General features: G+C 50.4%; 2 protein-coding genes across 2 annotated transcripts; one reads left to right on the forward strand and one right to left on the reverse strand.

Moving 5' to 3' along the window:
- Positions 1–550: 550 nt before the first annotated feature.
- On the forward strand, positions 551–10,028 carry LOC8032270 (ataxin-3). Its single transcript, XM_002409347.5, has 5 exons — positions 551–911; positions 2,398–2,562; positions 4,511–4,647; positions 5,324–5,478; positions 9,641–10,028. Exons 1-5 carry the CDS (start codon positions 888–890, stop codon positions 9,844–9,846), a joined length of 687 nt encoding a protein of 228 aa, XP_002409391.2. The 5' UTR covers positions 551–887; the 3' UTR covers positions 9,847–10,028.
- A 5,002-nt stretch (positions 10,029–15,030) lies between these two features.
- Positions 15,031–16,249, reverse strand: LOC8032269 (transcription initiation factor TFIID subunit 10). Its single transcript, XM_040504005.2, has one exon. It carries the CDS (start codon positions 15,853–15,855, stop codon positions 15,421–15,423), a length of 435 nt encoding a protein of 144 aa, XP_040359939.1. The 5' UTR covers positions 15,856–16,249; the 3' UTR covers positions 15,031–15,420.
- Between the last annotated feature and the right edge of the window lie 103 nt (positions 16,250–16,352).

Raw genomic sequence — 16,352 nt, forward strand, 5'->3', positions numbered from 1 at the left:
CGCCCCTGAGATAGGCTGCCCTGCGCAGGAAGGTGGCTAGCAGGGAGGACATGCTGGCGGACGGTGCTTCTCGACGGGCTCGGCTAGTTGGTGGCGGCACGGCTCTGCTTCCACCTCTGGGTTCGGCTGTAGTCGGCGTAGATGAACCAGCCGCTGAGTAGAGGGAAGAGGACGGTGGCGCTGTACCTCCGGCAGACGGACAAGACGGGTCGGATGCGCTTCAAGTCCATGCAAGGCTCCTCGCCGCAGAGTCCCAGCGTCCGAGACCCCAAGGTGAAAAACTCGAGTCTCGCGATGGCTCCCCCTCGGCTTGGCTCGCGTTCGAGAGGCTAATGCGTCGTTAATAATATTGGTCATATGTATGATATCCCGTAATAAATTGTACATGTTTGTTATTACTACTTTATATTAAGTTAATTATTATAAAAAATCAACTTATTTTTTTTTTATTTTATTTAAATCTTGCGAAGTACTCGAGCGAAATCGAAACTCTGACGTGGTCCTAGTCCTAGGTCTTGGTCCTAGGAATCGCCAAAAGGTAGCGCGAGTCACCGTCTACTTGCATCTATTTGTTGTGCGTAGGTTTTTTTTTTGGGTGCGCGTGTGCGTGTGTTGTTGACGGTGGTTGGTGTTGTGCCCATCGAAGGCTTGAATAGGAGGCGCCGGCTCGCCTACAAAAAAGGCATCCACCTACGCGTGAAAAGGCTTCAGTCTGTGTGTATCTGTCCACGGCAACTTTCTTCGGCTTGTGATTGCCGAACGAACGCCGGCGGTGTCCGGCCTCCGTTCCGTTCAGCGAATCCACGTGAATGTCTTCGCATTCCGTGCCATCGGTATGCAACTTTAGTTCGGGTGTCTACCCCGTGCTCTAGCTCAGGGAGCTCAGGATGGAGGGCATCTTCCACGAGAAGGTGAGGTTGCCTCTGTGCAGTCACTGACGGAGGATGTGGTTTACCATGATCAACGTTACGCGAGTCGTTCTTCGGCGCCCTTGTCAAACGCGGCGATGTCGTTGGAATGAGCCACTGGCGTTGGTTCGGCGGGTCTCTGGTCTCCAGCACGTGCTCCCTCTACTGTGTTAGCCTCGCATAAGTGGTCCGTCGGCACCAGCAAGGAGGGATCGCCAGTAGAGTCTTGTGACGTCATGCGCCAGCGGTGCGCAGAAAGGTCTCTCTCGGGCTGTTGCAGCTATTGAAGTCTAAGAAAAAGAGATAACCAAGGGGCAAACAGACCTCACTAAGGTTCGCAACACCTTAAACATGTCACCTCCTACTATGCCGTACAAAATGCTTCACTGCCTAGAACTGCGGCCTCTACTGACAAAAACTGCCACTATAGGGCTGCGGCAACGTCTAGATAACAAGGTTGTAGCGCTGAACATTCTATGTTGAACAGGTGTCCCAGCCGAACGTTGACACAGCGCTCGTGTCCAGTCTGCATGCACGCTGGCCTTGTGTTGGCGGCGTAGAAAATCCAACACTACGGCTTTCCTATCTAGGTAGTGTTTGTGACACCGTCATTTCAGCACTCTTATTGAGGCTCCAGCCGGCGGTTGTTAGCACGAGTCTGAACTTGTAAACCATTGCAATGCTTTTTGTCAGATAGCTGGGATGTTTGACGCCGTAGGGGATATCCACTGGACATATTTTAGTGTCCCGTTCACAGCGCATGCTCAGAATGAGCTCATACTTATCTGCTTAGACTGGTAACCTCGATAGTGTGGAATGCACATTGCAAAAGTGCCGTCGAAGCTTGCCATCGCAATGTGCTCGGTAGCCACGGACTTTGCAGTGGCAGCCAGTGAATGCCCCGTGCCTTCTACATGCTGACACCTTTGTCTTTTGGGCTGTGGTTTCAAGCACGTGCAGTAGTTTCTTTTGCATAATGTCGGACACCCTGCGTCCATAGCCCAATGACTCTGCATTTTTTTGCGGGGCTATATAAGCGTTGGAAAGATCTATAGATATGTTGGAGGGGTTTGAAGTTACTAAAACAACTTGGCCAGGTAGCTTGCCCTTGGGATGCAGACCTCTTGCATCCACTGGAACCGAAGCACAGTAACCCTGATTCGAATACAGCTGCGACCCTTAACAATCAATCCGTTTAGTTTTTGTAGTTTGCACTACATAATCCGTTTTGCAACAGCGGGGTCAGCAAAAGTTCACTTTGCAGACACCTCAGATTTTATTGTGCTTTCTTTTCTGCTGCGGTACATTCCCCGGGGTGACCACTGTGGTAGAAACTGTGGCGCCACGATCTTGCCGAGTGTAGCACTGAAGTGCAGGTTGGAGCCACCCCTCCAAAGCAGGCTCCTATGGCGCTTTCCCAACTGAGTCGTTCTAGTAGGAGTCCTTTTGTAGTCCCTAGACTGACCCGTCTGGAATTCTCCGTGTGCAGCAAGAGGGATCCCTGTGCGCCCAGCACTGCCTCAACGTGCTGCTCCAGGGCGAGTACTTCACCCCCGTCGACCTGGCAGCACTGGCACGCCAGATCGACGAGCAGGAGCGGCAGACGATGGCTGAGGGCGGCGTGAACAGCGACGACTACCGACTCTTTATGCATGTGAGTGTCCTTGCTTTCGGCTCGTTCGGGTGTGGAGGTGACGCGGGAAGCTGCTAGCCCCGTTGGCGTAGCCGAAACTACTTTTTGGGTGGCTGGGATGCTTGAATCTCCATGACTTGGGCTTAGGGAGGGGGGCAGCGTGCTGTTGTATACAAAACATATTTTCCTTAAAAAAAAAAAAAAAGTTGATTTGCGTTAAGAGTTTTTTTTAGCAGTGGGTCCCAGTAAATAATAATCTTGTGTATACGTGTATACGACCAGAAGTCAGTCAGCCTCAGTGGGCATCTGTGTCTCAGCTGTAAATGAGAAATTCAGGTAGTGCAGTATAACCGCCAGCCTGGGGTTTTTAAAGGGACACTGACAGGGTATTTATGCTCGCCAAGGTTTTTATTTGCACATGGCATATGAGAGCCCAACTACCTAGAACACTGTTTGCGGCTTGAAATTCGTTTTCTTTCCGCCCGAAAACCGCCGATCGAGAGCTGGCCAATTTGAGTCGCGCTCACTCATCTCCGGGGTCACGTGCCGGTTTCTATGGCATAGGCACAACCACTACATATAATCGAAGTTGTGGGTCGTTGAGGGCACACACACAGTCGTAAAGATAGAAAAGAAATATGATACCCAGTTTTTGTGGCTTCTAAATAGCCGCATATTCGTTGATGAAGAAAAAAAATTTGTGCATCCACCCAACTTCCGCCAACTCTCTCCTCCTCTATATTCCTTCTTCCTCCGCAGCTCAGTTTGGAGCAGTTACGTTTTTTTACTTTAATAAAAATATACATAATGCTGTAGCAAAATAATGATTGGGTAGTCTTCTGACACATAATAAATGTTCTGTCAAAAAATAAAACAAATTTTGGGGGTGTGTCTGTGTCCCTTTAACGTGCATCACGCAGTAGTGGTACACAACCGCACGTCGGTACGATGCTCATCTAGATTGAGACAGGCAGGGGGGATGTGTTGAACCCAGTATTTTTGAGTTCTGCTACAAGGGTCCAAGATGATGACCAGGTGGCCCTAGGAAAGAGGCAAAACAGGTTAATTAGTTTGCCAATTAACTAAAGAGTTTTATATAATTCCCAGTGTTATATAACAGAATGGATGGGCACTTTTTTTTCTTTCTTTGTTCAGAAGAGGCCGTCTGTGTGTGGGGTCAACACATCTCAAACAATGAGGCCATAGTACCAAATTTTCTAGCTCACCTATTGGCACAGGGACAGACAGGACACGAGTGTGGCATTGGCACTCAGCGGGGCTCCCTCTTACAGGGGACATGAGCCCTAGCCGAACAGCCCTGTCACCCAGGTGGTGTTGGTGCGTCACGAGTGCCACGTTAGGCAGGAAGACATGTAGGGAGTGTGGGAGGGATTTCTATTGTAAGAAATAAAGGCAGCGGGCACACTGCTGTTGGAGCCGACCCGACGGGGGCACCTCCAACGAGAGGGAAGATATTGTCTTATTCAGTATAAGAGCCACTCAGTTAGCTATGCTTGAGAGAAATAAAACTTCAGCAGTCTCGTTGTTTGGAATTATCGTTGCCAGTGATCCGAAATTGTGGGAAACGCTTTACCGTCCTCCAGAAACGTTTACATCGTCTGCAACAGAGCAAGACGACGTCGCCCGAGCTTCCCGGCGCCATAGCTGAAGCCCAGGAAGTCGCACAGTTCAAGATGCAGCAGAAGCTCTGCATCCAGCACGTGCTGCTTGCCTTTCGTCGGGCTCTGGCTATGCATGCCAGGTGCAGAAAGCTCACGCTGGAGGCAATGCATCTGCTGCATTCTCAACCCGTCGCCGACTATGGGCAACAAAATGGCGGCGCCCTCGAGACTATTGGGGAACGGACTGTCTATACTCTGTAGCGTACTTAGTGGCTCTGTTTAGTGTGTTGCTTTCTAGATACGGAGGGCCGCGCGAGACTGAGAGACTTTACTTGGCCGCTATGCAGCAACCGTCGGGAAATCTGGACGACAGCGGCTACTTCTCAGTGCAAGTGATCGCCAGCGCCCTCAAGGTGTGGGGCCTAGACATTGTGCCCTACAGCAGCAGCGACCCCGTGGCACAGGCGGCCCAGGCGGACCCCACGTGAGTGTGGAAGCCGCCGTGGTTTCGGTGTAATACTTAAAGGCCAGTTCACACGTGCAGCACGGTAGGGGCAGATACAGAACTCTGTGCACTGGTGCACGCTATAACGCGAGCCGGGGCAGTGCGGGCACGGTGTAGAAATTTGTTCATAACCGAAATAAATTGCAAACAACCATTTATTGAAGATTTAAAAAAAAAAAAAAAATGATAGAAGCCTTTTCTGACGTACAGACAAGGAAGCAATCGCAGCGTTTTCAGTGATGCTTCGCAACTGCATGTGAGCTCCATCCCCTTTGGTCTTTGTTTGCTCCTTTACCTGGTAGTCTTCAAATATAAAGAATCTATCTGTGTTCTGCTTAGAGTGTACTGGGAGAGTGAACTCAGTCTCTCTTGTTGACAGTACCCCTCTGTGTGTGTGTGTTTATTTTTTTAATTTGAGCTTATTTTTTTGCTTTTATTTTCAACTTTAGAAATAACATGTCCGGGTATATAATTGTTTTGCGGGTGTTACTTGGGGGAGTCAGCCTGAACATAGCAGACTAACAGACGCTTAAAAATGGAGGCATGGTCACAATAGGACACTAACCACACAAGTCGGTTCTAGGCCCCGTGGGGAAACTTCCGGCGTCCTTCCCTAGATGATGCCGTGCTCGCTCCCCTTCTCTGTGGTGTGCAGGCAGCAGCAGGCGTACATCTGCAACTACAAGGACCACTGGTTCACGGTGCGCAGGCTGGGCGGCCACTGGTTCAACCTCAACTCCCTGCTCCCGGGGCCCGAGCCCATCTCCAGCACCTACCTCGCCCTGTTCCTGGTGCAGCTGCAGCAGGAAGGTAACACCCCCCCTTCTTCCCCGTGGCCGGTTTGTCGGCGAAAACGGGCGTCTTTGCTGGCGGCTGACGTAGCCGCGAGAGGAATTTTGAGGTCTCATGACTGGCTCCCCAAGGAGAAAATACCCAGCGTTCCAGCCGACTCCGCTTGGCAGATGTGAGCCTTGTCCGCCGTTTTCTTTAGTTTTCGCTTAACACGGCCCTCCCCAGAAATAACTTTGCATGCTGCTCTTAAAGTGCTCAAGTACGATTGACTTCACTTACATTTCGAGCCGGCTCACTTTCTCTCTGCGCAGAAAATTGGGCTTGAGCAATTGAAGCAGAGACGGACTTATGACAGACACTTGCCTGGAATGCTAGGTACCCTAAGGCTCTTGTCCCCATGGAGCCGGTCGCGTGACCTGAAAATCCTGCTTGCAGCTGTATTAACCGCCTGGGAGACGGCTGCATTCACCGGCAAACTGGCCCAGGGGTCCGATTTCCGTCGCCATAAGAGCAAGATTTAATCTGTCTCTCAAAGAGCGAGCAAATATCAGCAGATGGTTTCTCTGTTAATGTGAGTGATGAATGGCGGTCTGTTACGAAGCATCATTCGCAGACAAGAATAAAATGAAAAAACACCTTCGAGCCATTTGTTAACGGAAGCAACAAAAAAGGTGGCCGCCTGCTACAAATCAGTGGCTGCAGGGAAGTGATATCGGGCGCTGGCTAAAATATTAATATTTTTCTTTTTCTGCCGAAATTGGGTTTTTCTCTGGCAACTCTCGTTTGAGCAATGCATTTATTGCTGTGCCAAAGCTTTTCTGTGGGCCGTTTGCAAACATGCAAAAATGCCTCATGCAATGAATTATGGGAACTGCCTGTACGCTCGTCCTTGCTGCTGTAGCATCTACCGCATATACTTCGTTAGAAATGCCACAATGGATCTTTTCGAGTCTGGGGGCTCGTCCGCGAACTACAAAGGAAGGGCAGCCCAACATGCCCCCACCCGTCAGAACACATTGGCATCATGCGGTCGTGTTGGATTCCATTACTTTTTATTCCCTGTACCACCGACACTCAAAAAAGAATTGCCAAGAAAGACGAAACATGCGCAAAAATAGGTGCCAACAGTATTAATCGTGCGGAGGGGCACCCTCCGATAATGGCGACAGCGGTAAGAAAGGGTTGGGGGCGTGGTGCACATGTGCGGAGGCTTACTGGAAAAAGGTTCATTGCAGGCACAATGTCCTAACAGGTGCCGTGAAACCCCTGATGCTCGCGCGAAGTGGTGTGCGGCGGGCAGCCGAAAGATCAATTGTGACGTCGCAGGCGGCAGTTGCTTCTAAATGCACAGCATTGCGCATTTAGGAGCTTTGAGGCTCCAAGGCTTTTCGCATCCGTAAATGTAGCCCCAATGGCGCCACAGTGTCACGCGACACTGCAGTGTCATCTGAAGGGCACTTTAAAACGAGCGGCGGTTATGCGGAGGGCAAGTCGTCTGCTTCTTGCGCAGGGGTTGTGGTGACATCAGAGTGACCCCAAGTTCTGATTGGCTTTGATTGAAAGGATACTGGGTAGACCTAAAATATAATGGGTCGACCTTGAGGTCGACCCACTATATTTTTTCCAGGGTGTCGAACCGGAACCGAACCGAACCGAAAGCCGGAACCGAACCGGTATTTTTTCCGGAACTGAACCCGAACCCGAACCGTTATATTGTTATCGCGATAAACCCGAACCGGAACTGAACCGGAAAAAAAATAACGGTTACCAGCTCATGTCAAAACGGTTCGGCGACGCGCTGTTGACAATGAATGTGCTATAAATGCCATTTGTTTTTTAAGTGCCGTCAACTGACACACACCTCGCTTAAATATTTTTCTTCTCCACTCAGTCTTAGGAATATAAACACTGCACCCATGAATCTTGACAAACGCTGCATCCATGAATCTTGACATAGGAACCAGTATTGCGCTAGTCGCGGCTTGCACGGAAGAAAAGGAATTGGAAGGCTGTGCAAAAAAAAAAATATCGCCGTCATGGGGTTTTATTTTTCTACAATCTCGTAAATCCTAAATGCTGCTGTGTGCTCATTTCATAACACGTTTCTAGAACGCGCGAGTTCTCGAAGCTTGCTTTTATCGGAATGAGAAAAGAAAAGGCTGTGGAGTTTGATAATAATGCTGTCCGGTTTCGTATAGGCACTTAGAAGCTAACATATTTGTGAGACAGCGAACTCTTCTATTTTAATATTTATCCTATTACATCCTTCTGGCGTTGCGTTCGGTGAAGTGTTTTTCATATTCCGTATCTTGTTTAATGAAAACTTCTTTAAGGGTCTAATTTGAGTTACCGAAGGCTAGTTCAAATAAAGAAAGCTGTATTTTCTCCCCACTGTTCCTTCAATTGCTTACACGCCGAGGTGGCGGGATAGTTAGCAAGTTCTACTTGTAAGTGGGTTTGTAAGGAGGTCGCGGATTTTACAGCTGCTGCGTCGGACCCAATTAGATGAAGTCCAAATGCGTAAACGTCGGTGAGGTAACCTTTGAGTGCACATAAAGAAACCATTCCTGGTAGAAATCCCTGAGCCTTACACTACGATGTATCCCGTTTCGTATGTGCTGATTTCAGATGTTTTATTTGCAATTTATTTTGATGTTGCAATTTGTCATTTATCATTTCCGAACCGGTTCGCGAACCGGTTTAGCGCCCCGAACTGGTTTGCGAACCAGTTCGCGGATCGAAATAATCGAACCGGAACTGAACCAGAACAAAATAAATTTACCTGAACCGTAACCGAACCCGTATTTTTTTCGGTTCTACACACTGATTTTTTCAATCAGCCAATAAGAGCTTGGCGTTCTGACATCATCCCAACACCTGTGCAAGAAGCGGACAAACTTGTGCTCCGCATAGGTACAGCGTGGCGTTTGCAACGCCATGACATAATGCTGCTGGCCCTGTCCTACAAACGCCATCCATTTAGAATGCCTTTTGGAAATGCCAAAAAGACAACCAGTTTCTTTGTTCTTTCTCGCTTACGGCAATTATTTGGGGGCGAGTGGTCGTTGGAGTCGCGGGATAAAAACATACTACCGTAGAATACCGCGCATCCGCCCATTCCACACTAAGCGCCCATTTCCAAATTTGTGAAAATGTGCACAGTACATTTATATGTAAAACTGATGACCGAACAAGCGCCCATCCCTCATTTTTCCGCGATTATCTCTCAATTTTGAGTGGGCACTTGCCCGGTATTTTACGGTAGTCTGCATCCCCGCCTCATATTTTGAAGAACCTCTCCAGCTTGCTTCTAGGGCCTGCCAGCGTGTTAAATAAACTAGTGTATCTTAATCTTAGGGATAAAATCGGGATACAGGAAGTGTCCTGTTTTTGCAGCTGCACTGGGATGGCGTGACACGAATAGTGTCGTGGGATGCATTGCCACACCACTCTAGAACCGGACACATGACCATGTCGTGGTGTCGCACAATGTCACGCCGGTCAAGTCGCGGCATGACGCGACGTCACTGTTATGCGACGGCATCACGTGTACACCACCTGCCAAACTTAATGAGAGTTGCAGCCCGCTGAATTTGGCGGGTGTGCGACGGTTTTTCGTGGCACCTTGTCGCGCCTTCCTTGGGGATCCCAGCCTGGTTGACATATTTTGTGTCTGACTGACCGTGATCTCCTCCAACCGCTATGAACACACTGGCACCGCATATTGGGTAGACCTAGAACATTACTGACCTGCATATGTACTTGTATAATTTTTTACACAGCATTCTTCCACCGTAGGCTTGAAATAGCTCTCACGACGCTATGAGTGATGATTTCTCTTGGATAGCATGCAGATTCGGTCTCGAAAATACTGCTAAGGCTTCAGCCTAGTTACACAGAGGTTGAAAGTGTTCGTGGTCCAGCCAATAAATGACGCCAATGTGTTAAGCAGTTACAAGAGGACACATTGCACTCAATTGCAGTCAAATGCAAATGTGTGAATTGAGCCTTTAAAGGTCAAAGTACAACCTCGGTTTTCTGCGGGGAAGAAAAATCCTTTTAGCACCCTCCTTTCCTAAACTGCGAGGGGAAAAGTGGAAAGCATGAAGCGGACCTTGGCCTTTCAACCTATTTTGCGTTAATACGCGAGACCGTCCTAAAACGTGTCCCGTCCTTGCAGGCTACTCCATCTTCGTGGTGGTGGGTGCGCTGCCAGAGTGCCAGGCGGATCGAGCCCCAACCAGCGAAGAGCGCCAACTGCAAGAGGCACTCCAGAAAAGCCTTCTGGACGTGCAAGGTCGGCAGCAGCAGCAGCTGCAGCAGCAACAGCTGTCCGAAGACGAGATGCTGCAGGCGGCCCTGCGTCTATCCATGGAGCCCTCCTGACCCCAAGCGGAGCACAGAAGCAGACGTTGTCTTCTCCTCGACATCGAAGCGCGCGATCAACAGATCCACAGAACACTTGTATAGTAGTAGGGAACCAATAGGGGCCGCAAAAGGCCCTTCAACCCGAGGCCTGTCTCGCTGCCTTGGAAAAAATGAATAAAATACTACCTTTTTTTCTCGTTCGTACTTGTCGTAGACATTGTCTCTGTCGAGTCCTTCCGATGAACACCTAGACGAGAAAGGCTAAATCCGCAGTTGCTTGTACATCATACAACAGACACTGTTTGCCGCAAACACAATATCTGCTGACATGCCTAGAGGATGTTCGAACCACGTTTACTTCGTACATACGTATGTTGGAACATGCATGCAGACAGTCTTTCTATGACCAATGTTGCCGTCGTATAAGGAAGGAGCATGCCTCGAACAGTTTCTGCAGACCGTCTTTTGTAACTAGCGGCATGACCTTGGCTTAATGGCCGGTTCACACGCGTTTAGTTGCAACAGTGTGCGTCATGGAGCCTTGTGCTCCCTCGCGACGCAAGGACGTGCTGGCGTGCCGTCTACGACGTAGCCCTGGAACGCCATTTAACTGGAGAAGGTCTTGCAGTATTGGTGCAATCAGATGTGCATATCCTATCTATGAGATGTAGTCGTTTATAACATTCTCAACAGTTTTTTGAGCCCATAGTGGAAGAACGGTGCAGGAAAAAAAACTTTCAGCCTTTCCACTCTGGTGAAGAAGGAAGAGCAGCGGAGCTGGTAGCTTCTGTTCTCAGCGGTGGCTTTCCAGGCGAGGGATCTGCTCTTTTTTCGCAAGGAAATCCGAAGCGTTCGACGCAGTGTAACTCTAGGCGATAGCGGCCTCGCAGCAATTTTGGATCCATTCGTGCTGCTGCGCACCATCGCCGCTCGTTCCAAACCGCTCTTCTCCCTCCGAAGAAAGGTTGCCGCCATCTTTAAGCGACGGCGGAAACCAGTTGTCTCGTAGCTGCCGTCGCTCATAGATGGCAGTAGCTGTCCAGAGTTCGGTGTCACAATTTCTTTGCTGGTGGACATGATCCTGGGGAACCTAGCCCTTAACAGTTCCGCCCTAAAAAAAGGAGACAATGTAAGGAAATCGTGGGTCTTCCACGGCCACCCGACGGAGGGCACCGCCATGTTGTCTGCTCATAAGCGATCGCGAGGAACCACTAGGCTGCGCAGAGTGTTCGGTTGCAGCCAAGTGCAGATGTGTGAACCGACCTACAGTGCCGAATTTTCCCGCGTCATCAAAGAGGGCCGTGCGCGGATTACGCACGAGTGCTGCATCGGTGTTCGGCTGAGGCCCCCGCCGATTGAATGCGAGTTCCAGCCGAATGCTGCGCTCAGATCCCGTTTGCCTTACAGTGGCCTTCTTTAGCGACGGAGAATCCACCGCTGAGGGTTTGTTACTTGGGAGGCGTCGCTTGACATTGTCGGGGAGGGAAGCGGATGCCATTTTCCTCGACAATGAAGGACGGAGTTGACGAATCTGCAGTCCAATGGCGTTCTCGGAACACTTGTGTAATAGCGGGGAATCAATGCAGTCTGTTTGCGCGGGAGTTACCGTGACATCAAGACGATGCCAACCGCCGATTTGCTACGATTGAAGGATAGTGAATGGACCTTGAAGCAAGCTGCCTTGAGGTCTACCCACTATCCTTCAAGCGCAGCTCAGCGTTCCGATGTCGCCACAACCCTGTGGGCCCGGCTTTGCCGCCAGCGTCACGGGGAGCAACAGAATATAAAGCATCTTCTCCCATTCATACGAGTTGTTGGCTCTTGTCCTCTACTTGTGCTGGGAGTCGACTATTTTGTGCTGCACTCTCCAGGTTAGCGCAGTTTCCACGGTGCCGCAGCTCCGCACTGCTGCAAGCACACGTGGCTTCGTTTTACGTCTCGTTCGCCCGTGCTCATGTACCTACACACGCTACGCTACTCGCGACCCCAGCAAAACGGACTGCACTAATGGAAAAACGCTGAACTAGCCGAAAGGGTCCTTTCACGATTTCTGCTCGTCTTGCGACTTCCGCGACTGCATGTTGTCGCAGTTCGGCGCGATGGCCACCAATGCGAGGAAAGTTGTATCGGTTACCCTGGGTCCTCCACAGGACGTGAATACAAAAAGACTGCTGAGCATTCTTCGTTTATTGTGCTGTGTGAAATGTAAATTTTGTTGACTGTGTTGCATGAAATGTATTTCGCTTACACAGACATGCATATTGAAGCAGAAACTAATGCTACAAAGCTGTATGCCGTGCCACCTTTTTACACTTCAGTAAAGAGCGGGTGGTAGAGGTCCGGTCAGGCAGAAATGCCTTTTGCCACTACTTCCCTACCAGGCTTGGCCCGTGAAAATCCCACTGAACTTCAAACTTATGTTTGCAGTGTCGAAAATAACAGCAATAACGGGGCCGCAAGAAAAAACGCGACTTATAACTGCCTAATAAATTAGGTGCACCTTGGATCACTTCTCGTGTTGTGTAGGGCAAACATTTGCCTGGGCGACTTTGTCGTTAACATCGATTCGGTGCATTGCCTAGGTCGCTCGAACCGCAACCTACAGAACCGCGCACACGAGACATTGCGCGCTTATAAATGTTTGTTGGCGCAATAGGACAGTACCTAGCTAGTCCTTCTCTCTCCAACCCCGAAGGAGGCCAAGCCTCTGGAAGCTTGCTTACGCCAACACACCACTGCAGCTTTTGAACGTAGCGAACAAAAATTGGGGCAAACCATTTCAAAGCCAACACTTGCCCGCTTAAATCCGAGCGCCGTGAGACGCGCTGGCGCGTGGCATGCCACAACTTGTTTTCTGTCGCCACATTTGTTGAGAGCGGCGCAACCCCTATAGGTCGCTGACAATGCAACGATGCCAGGGAGGAACTTTGGTTGTCTTACCTCTACCTACGACAAAGGTTCGGCGTCTCGAGTGCACAGCCAGGGTACGGCAAAAGGCATAGAGTGCGTGCCGGGGGCTGGGCATTCGAAAGACACTCCTTGCCTTTTCCACTTGCGTAGCACAAAATAGGCTTAAATTTGGTCGTACGACGAGGTGCTTCATCTCTGCTACAGCGGGAAGCACTTTTGCACCTGCAATACAATGCCACAAGTGTAGATAAGCTGTGTTTCAGAGTAACAATGCTTTGGCCCTCTTATTGGATAAAATTATTGTTGCCAATTATGCCAAACTTTGTTTTGGACAAACACCTAAGCCTCTTGGGTTTCGTCAAGCATGTGGTGCGTCACACTCCCTGAATCGATTGCGTATATCAACTTTCGCAGACTTTGAGGCAAGGACATTACAGCGTTCGCACCCTCTACGTAGGTCGCTGCAATTTTTTGGTGTCGTGCAACTTTCTGCCAAATATGAACCTCAAATGTCCTGCAACCGGTACGTCTCCTGTCGCTACACTGGCAGTTTTGCGGTTGAAGGTACAGCTAGAGTCACTAACTAAGCTATGCTTAAACTATCCACACTCTATTCCCCGATTTTCTCGTGGGTGCCGCCATCTTGGTGCCTAGTGCAGGGTGGGCACAATTGGCAATTGTTGAAATTCAAAAATGCGACTTCCCGAGGCTTAGACATCGTGCCAGAAAGCTCAAACCATGTCGCTTTGCTCTGTCGCGGACTGTTTTAACATTTCGAGAAGACAGAGAACCGTTTCCTGCTATTTCAGATAAAGCTTCAAATCACTGGCTACAGTTGTTATATTTGGTTCTACATGCACCTCGTGTATTGATGCAGAAAAGTGTAGGGCAATGTACTTTCAGTCCATCTCAATACACATACTGGAAGTACACCGCCCTACACTTTTCTGCACCGCGGCAGGAAAATCGAACGAAGCTAATGATTCAAAGAACTAGACTAGGTGGCGCAAGCTACCACACGTTATAATGCCGCTAGCATCCATCCATCCATCTGATGGCTGAAACGTCGTTGCTCTGAAGTGCAGTGCCCTGAATGCGTCTCTGACTGGCGTGTTTACCGGGTCCAACAAAGTCAAATTTGGGGGTTTCACGTGTGAAAACCGGCCAAGACCGTCTGGCATGCCGCGGCGGAGGACCAAGGATTAATTTCGACTGTCCAGGGCCCAGGGATCCTTTGATGTGCAGCAAAGAAATCTCGGTTTCACAGTGCCTTTTCCGCAATAAGCCTCCGTTGGATTGCTGGCACCTCGGCTGGGTTTTGAACCCGCCAACTGGGGATCCGTAGGCTGGCACCTTGACTCAAAGCCACCGAGGCGGCTTGGTTTTACCGGGTCCAAAAAGGTGATCTGTCCAGCTTGACAGTCTATGGTAGCTCTGGCAGCCAGAAATTTGGACGCCGTGACGACGACACTTGCATTCGCTTGTGCTTTTTACGGAACTTCAACAACGAATTGCCAAGAGTGCCACATCCGACAGCCCGACACTCGGGCTTTTGCAACGTCATTTGTTGCCACTTTGGGACCAGTTTCAATACATGGTTGGGAGAGGACGCTAAACGCAATGCCTCTTACAAAAGAGTCCGACACTGGAGAGCTCACTCAGAGCGAGCAGCAGTAGGAACTGCAATCAGTACAACAGAACCCAACCGTGAAGGTTGCGCTTCAGGCTACTGTCGGTACTCCGCTTGCTACAAACTGAGGTTAGCTCGTATTCAATGTCGGTATGAAGTCTGTATACTGCACTTCGCTCTAGATGAAGCAGATTCAACCCCATTTCGTTTGGCGATCTAAGGGTTCCAAGGAGAAAACGCGACTACCGGTTGCTTACTGGTGCATGCAGGTTTCAGATAGGTGCAGGCCGAAAAAGTACTGCTTATTTATGCACGAACCGAGCACTTTCTCAACGAGGGAATGGCAAGGTGGCACGAGGCGATGAATGAACATTTGTCGCCTGAATATTTCTGAGGCGGCTCCAGAGAATTCGGCAGGGTGCCATGCCCTGGGCATGCACGCACAACAGGGAGCAGGGACCGAGAAATTATTAAGCCATGGATACTGATGACCGAGGACGGACAAATACAAATCTGCCAGCCTTTTTAGGTAGCTCCTTCAGTCGCTGGTTTTCATCGTGGATACACACACAGCCTGCATGCAATATCGTTCTCCAGTGCTGGTGAATATTCTGTTTGTCCACGCGTCACTTGTAGCGCGGAAAATCAACAGGAAAGAAGGGTACGTTCCATCCGAGTGGGCATTTACTCAAAAGGCACTGGCGCTACAGCTGCAACCTCCGCGAGGTTTTAGACGTAGCACGAGCTTTCTCAACAAAAAAACTCGCGACACTAACCGAAATCAATTCCACGCCCGCAGGCACTGGGATAACCCAGAGTTAAACGAGACAAAAGAGAAAGAAAAGGGGGCCGAATGGTCAACGAAGCATTCGTTGACACACTGGACACACCCGCAGTCATCTTAAGGAGCATACCCACAAACACAACAACAAACGCGGGCTAAGACAGAAGCACCGAAAGGATAATCTGGGGCATCGCAGGGATGATCCCTGGCACCGAAGGATCTTCCCAGACCATCCGCGGTCCATGCTGGTCGGCGGGCGCGGGTCGTTTCAGACGAAGTAGTGGGGCTTCTTGACGTTGATGCCGTACTCGTGCAGGGCGGGACTCAGATCCTCCATGGTGAGCGTGTATCGCTTGTCCTTGCTCGCCTTCTTGCTCTGTCCCGCGCCGCGCATCTTGCAGTGCTGCAGCGCGTCGTTGGTGATGTCCGACAGGAACTTCTGGGCCGCGAGCGAGACGAGGCGCACGACCCGCGGGTCGCTCGCCTCGAAGCCCGCCGTGTTCAGGTAGTGCGCCGTCACGGCGTCCGGCAGCGTCGGGCTGTAGTCTTCGAGCTGCAGCAGGAGCTCGGACAGCGACTGGCCCGAGGGGCTGCCGCGGCCGCCGCCGCCGCCGCCCGCGCTGCCGTTGCTGCTCGGCTCTCCGGGGCTGCTGGCGCCGCTCTCCTGCTTCACGTGGTGGTGCGACACGTTCGGGTCCGCCATCGAGCTTCTCGAACAAGTTGTGTGAACTAATCCAGGCCGCACTTGCCGCAGATCACGATTTCGCGAGTACGAGCAGCGACTTCAACGAGAGCGCTTCGTGGGATGGCTCGATGTCTTGAGTTGCCAGTTTTGCGGTGCTGTGATCTTGCTGTGGATGGTTCCGTGGGTTTGGCAGGTTTCGTGCGCTCAATGATATTGCTGGTTTTGCCCAACGCTGGGAGGCTGGGTGAGCCGATGTCGTTGTAGCGGTGATCTTAGGTTTCAGTGTACGTCAGTCGGCCGCATTCTTGATCGCGTTTAGGTTGTTTAGGCGTTTAGGTCATTTAGGTTGGAGCGTTTTGCCGTTTTGCTCGTTCGTTTTCCGTGATTTTTTTGCCAGATTTTCCAGCGGCGGCGCAGCGGGCGCTAGTGATCGGTGATAGCGATGCAGCAGCCGTTTCGCCGCATTACAATGCATGCTTAAACGGAATTAAATGAAACATAAACTTCTAAGAATA

The sequence above is a fragment of the Ixodes scapularis genome, unplaced genomic scaffold, assembly GCF_016920785.2.
Source record: "Ixodes scapularis isolate PalLabHiFi unplaced genomic scaffold, ASM1692078v2 PGA_scaffold10__122_contigs__length_95168666, whole genome shotgun sequence".
Lineage (NCBI taxonomy): Eukaryota > Metazoa > Arthropoda > Arachnida > Ixodida > Ixodidae > Ixodes > Ixodes scapularis.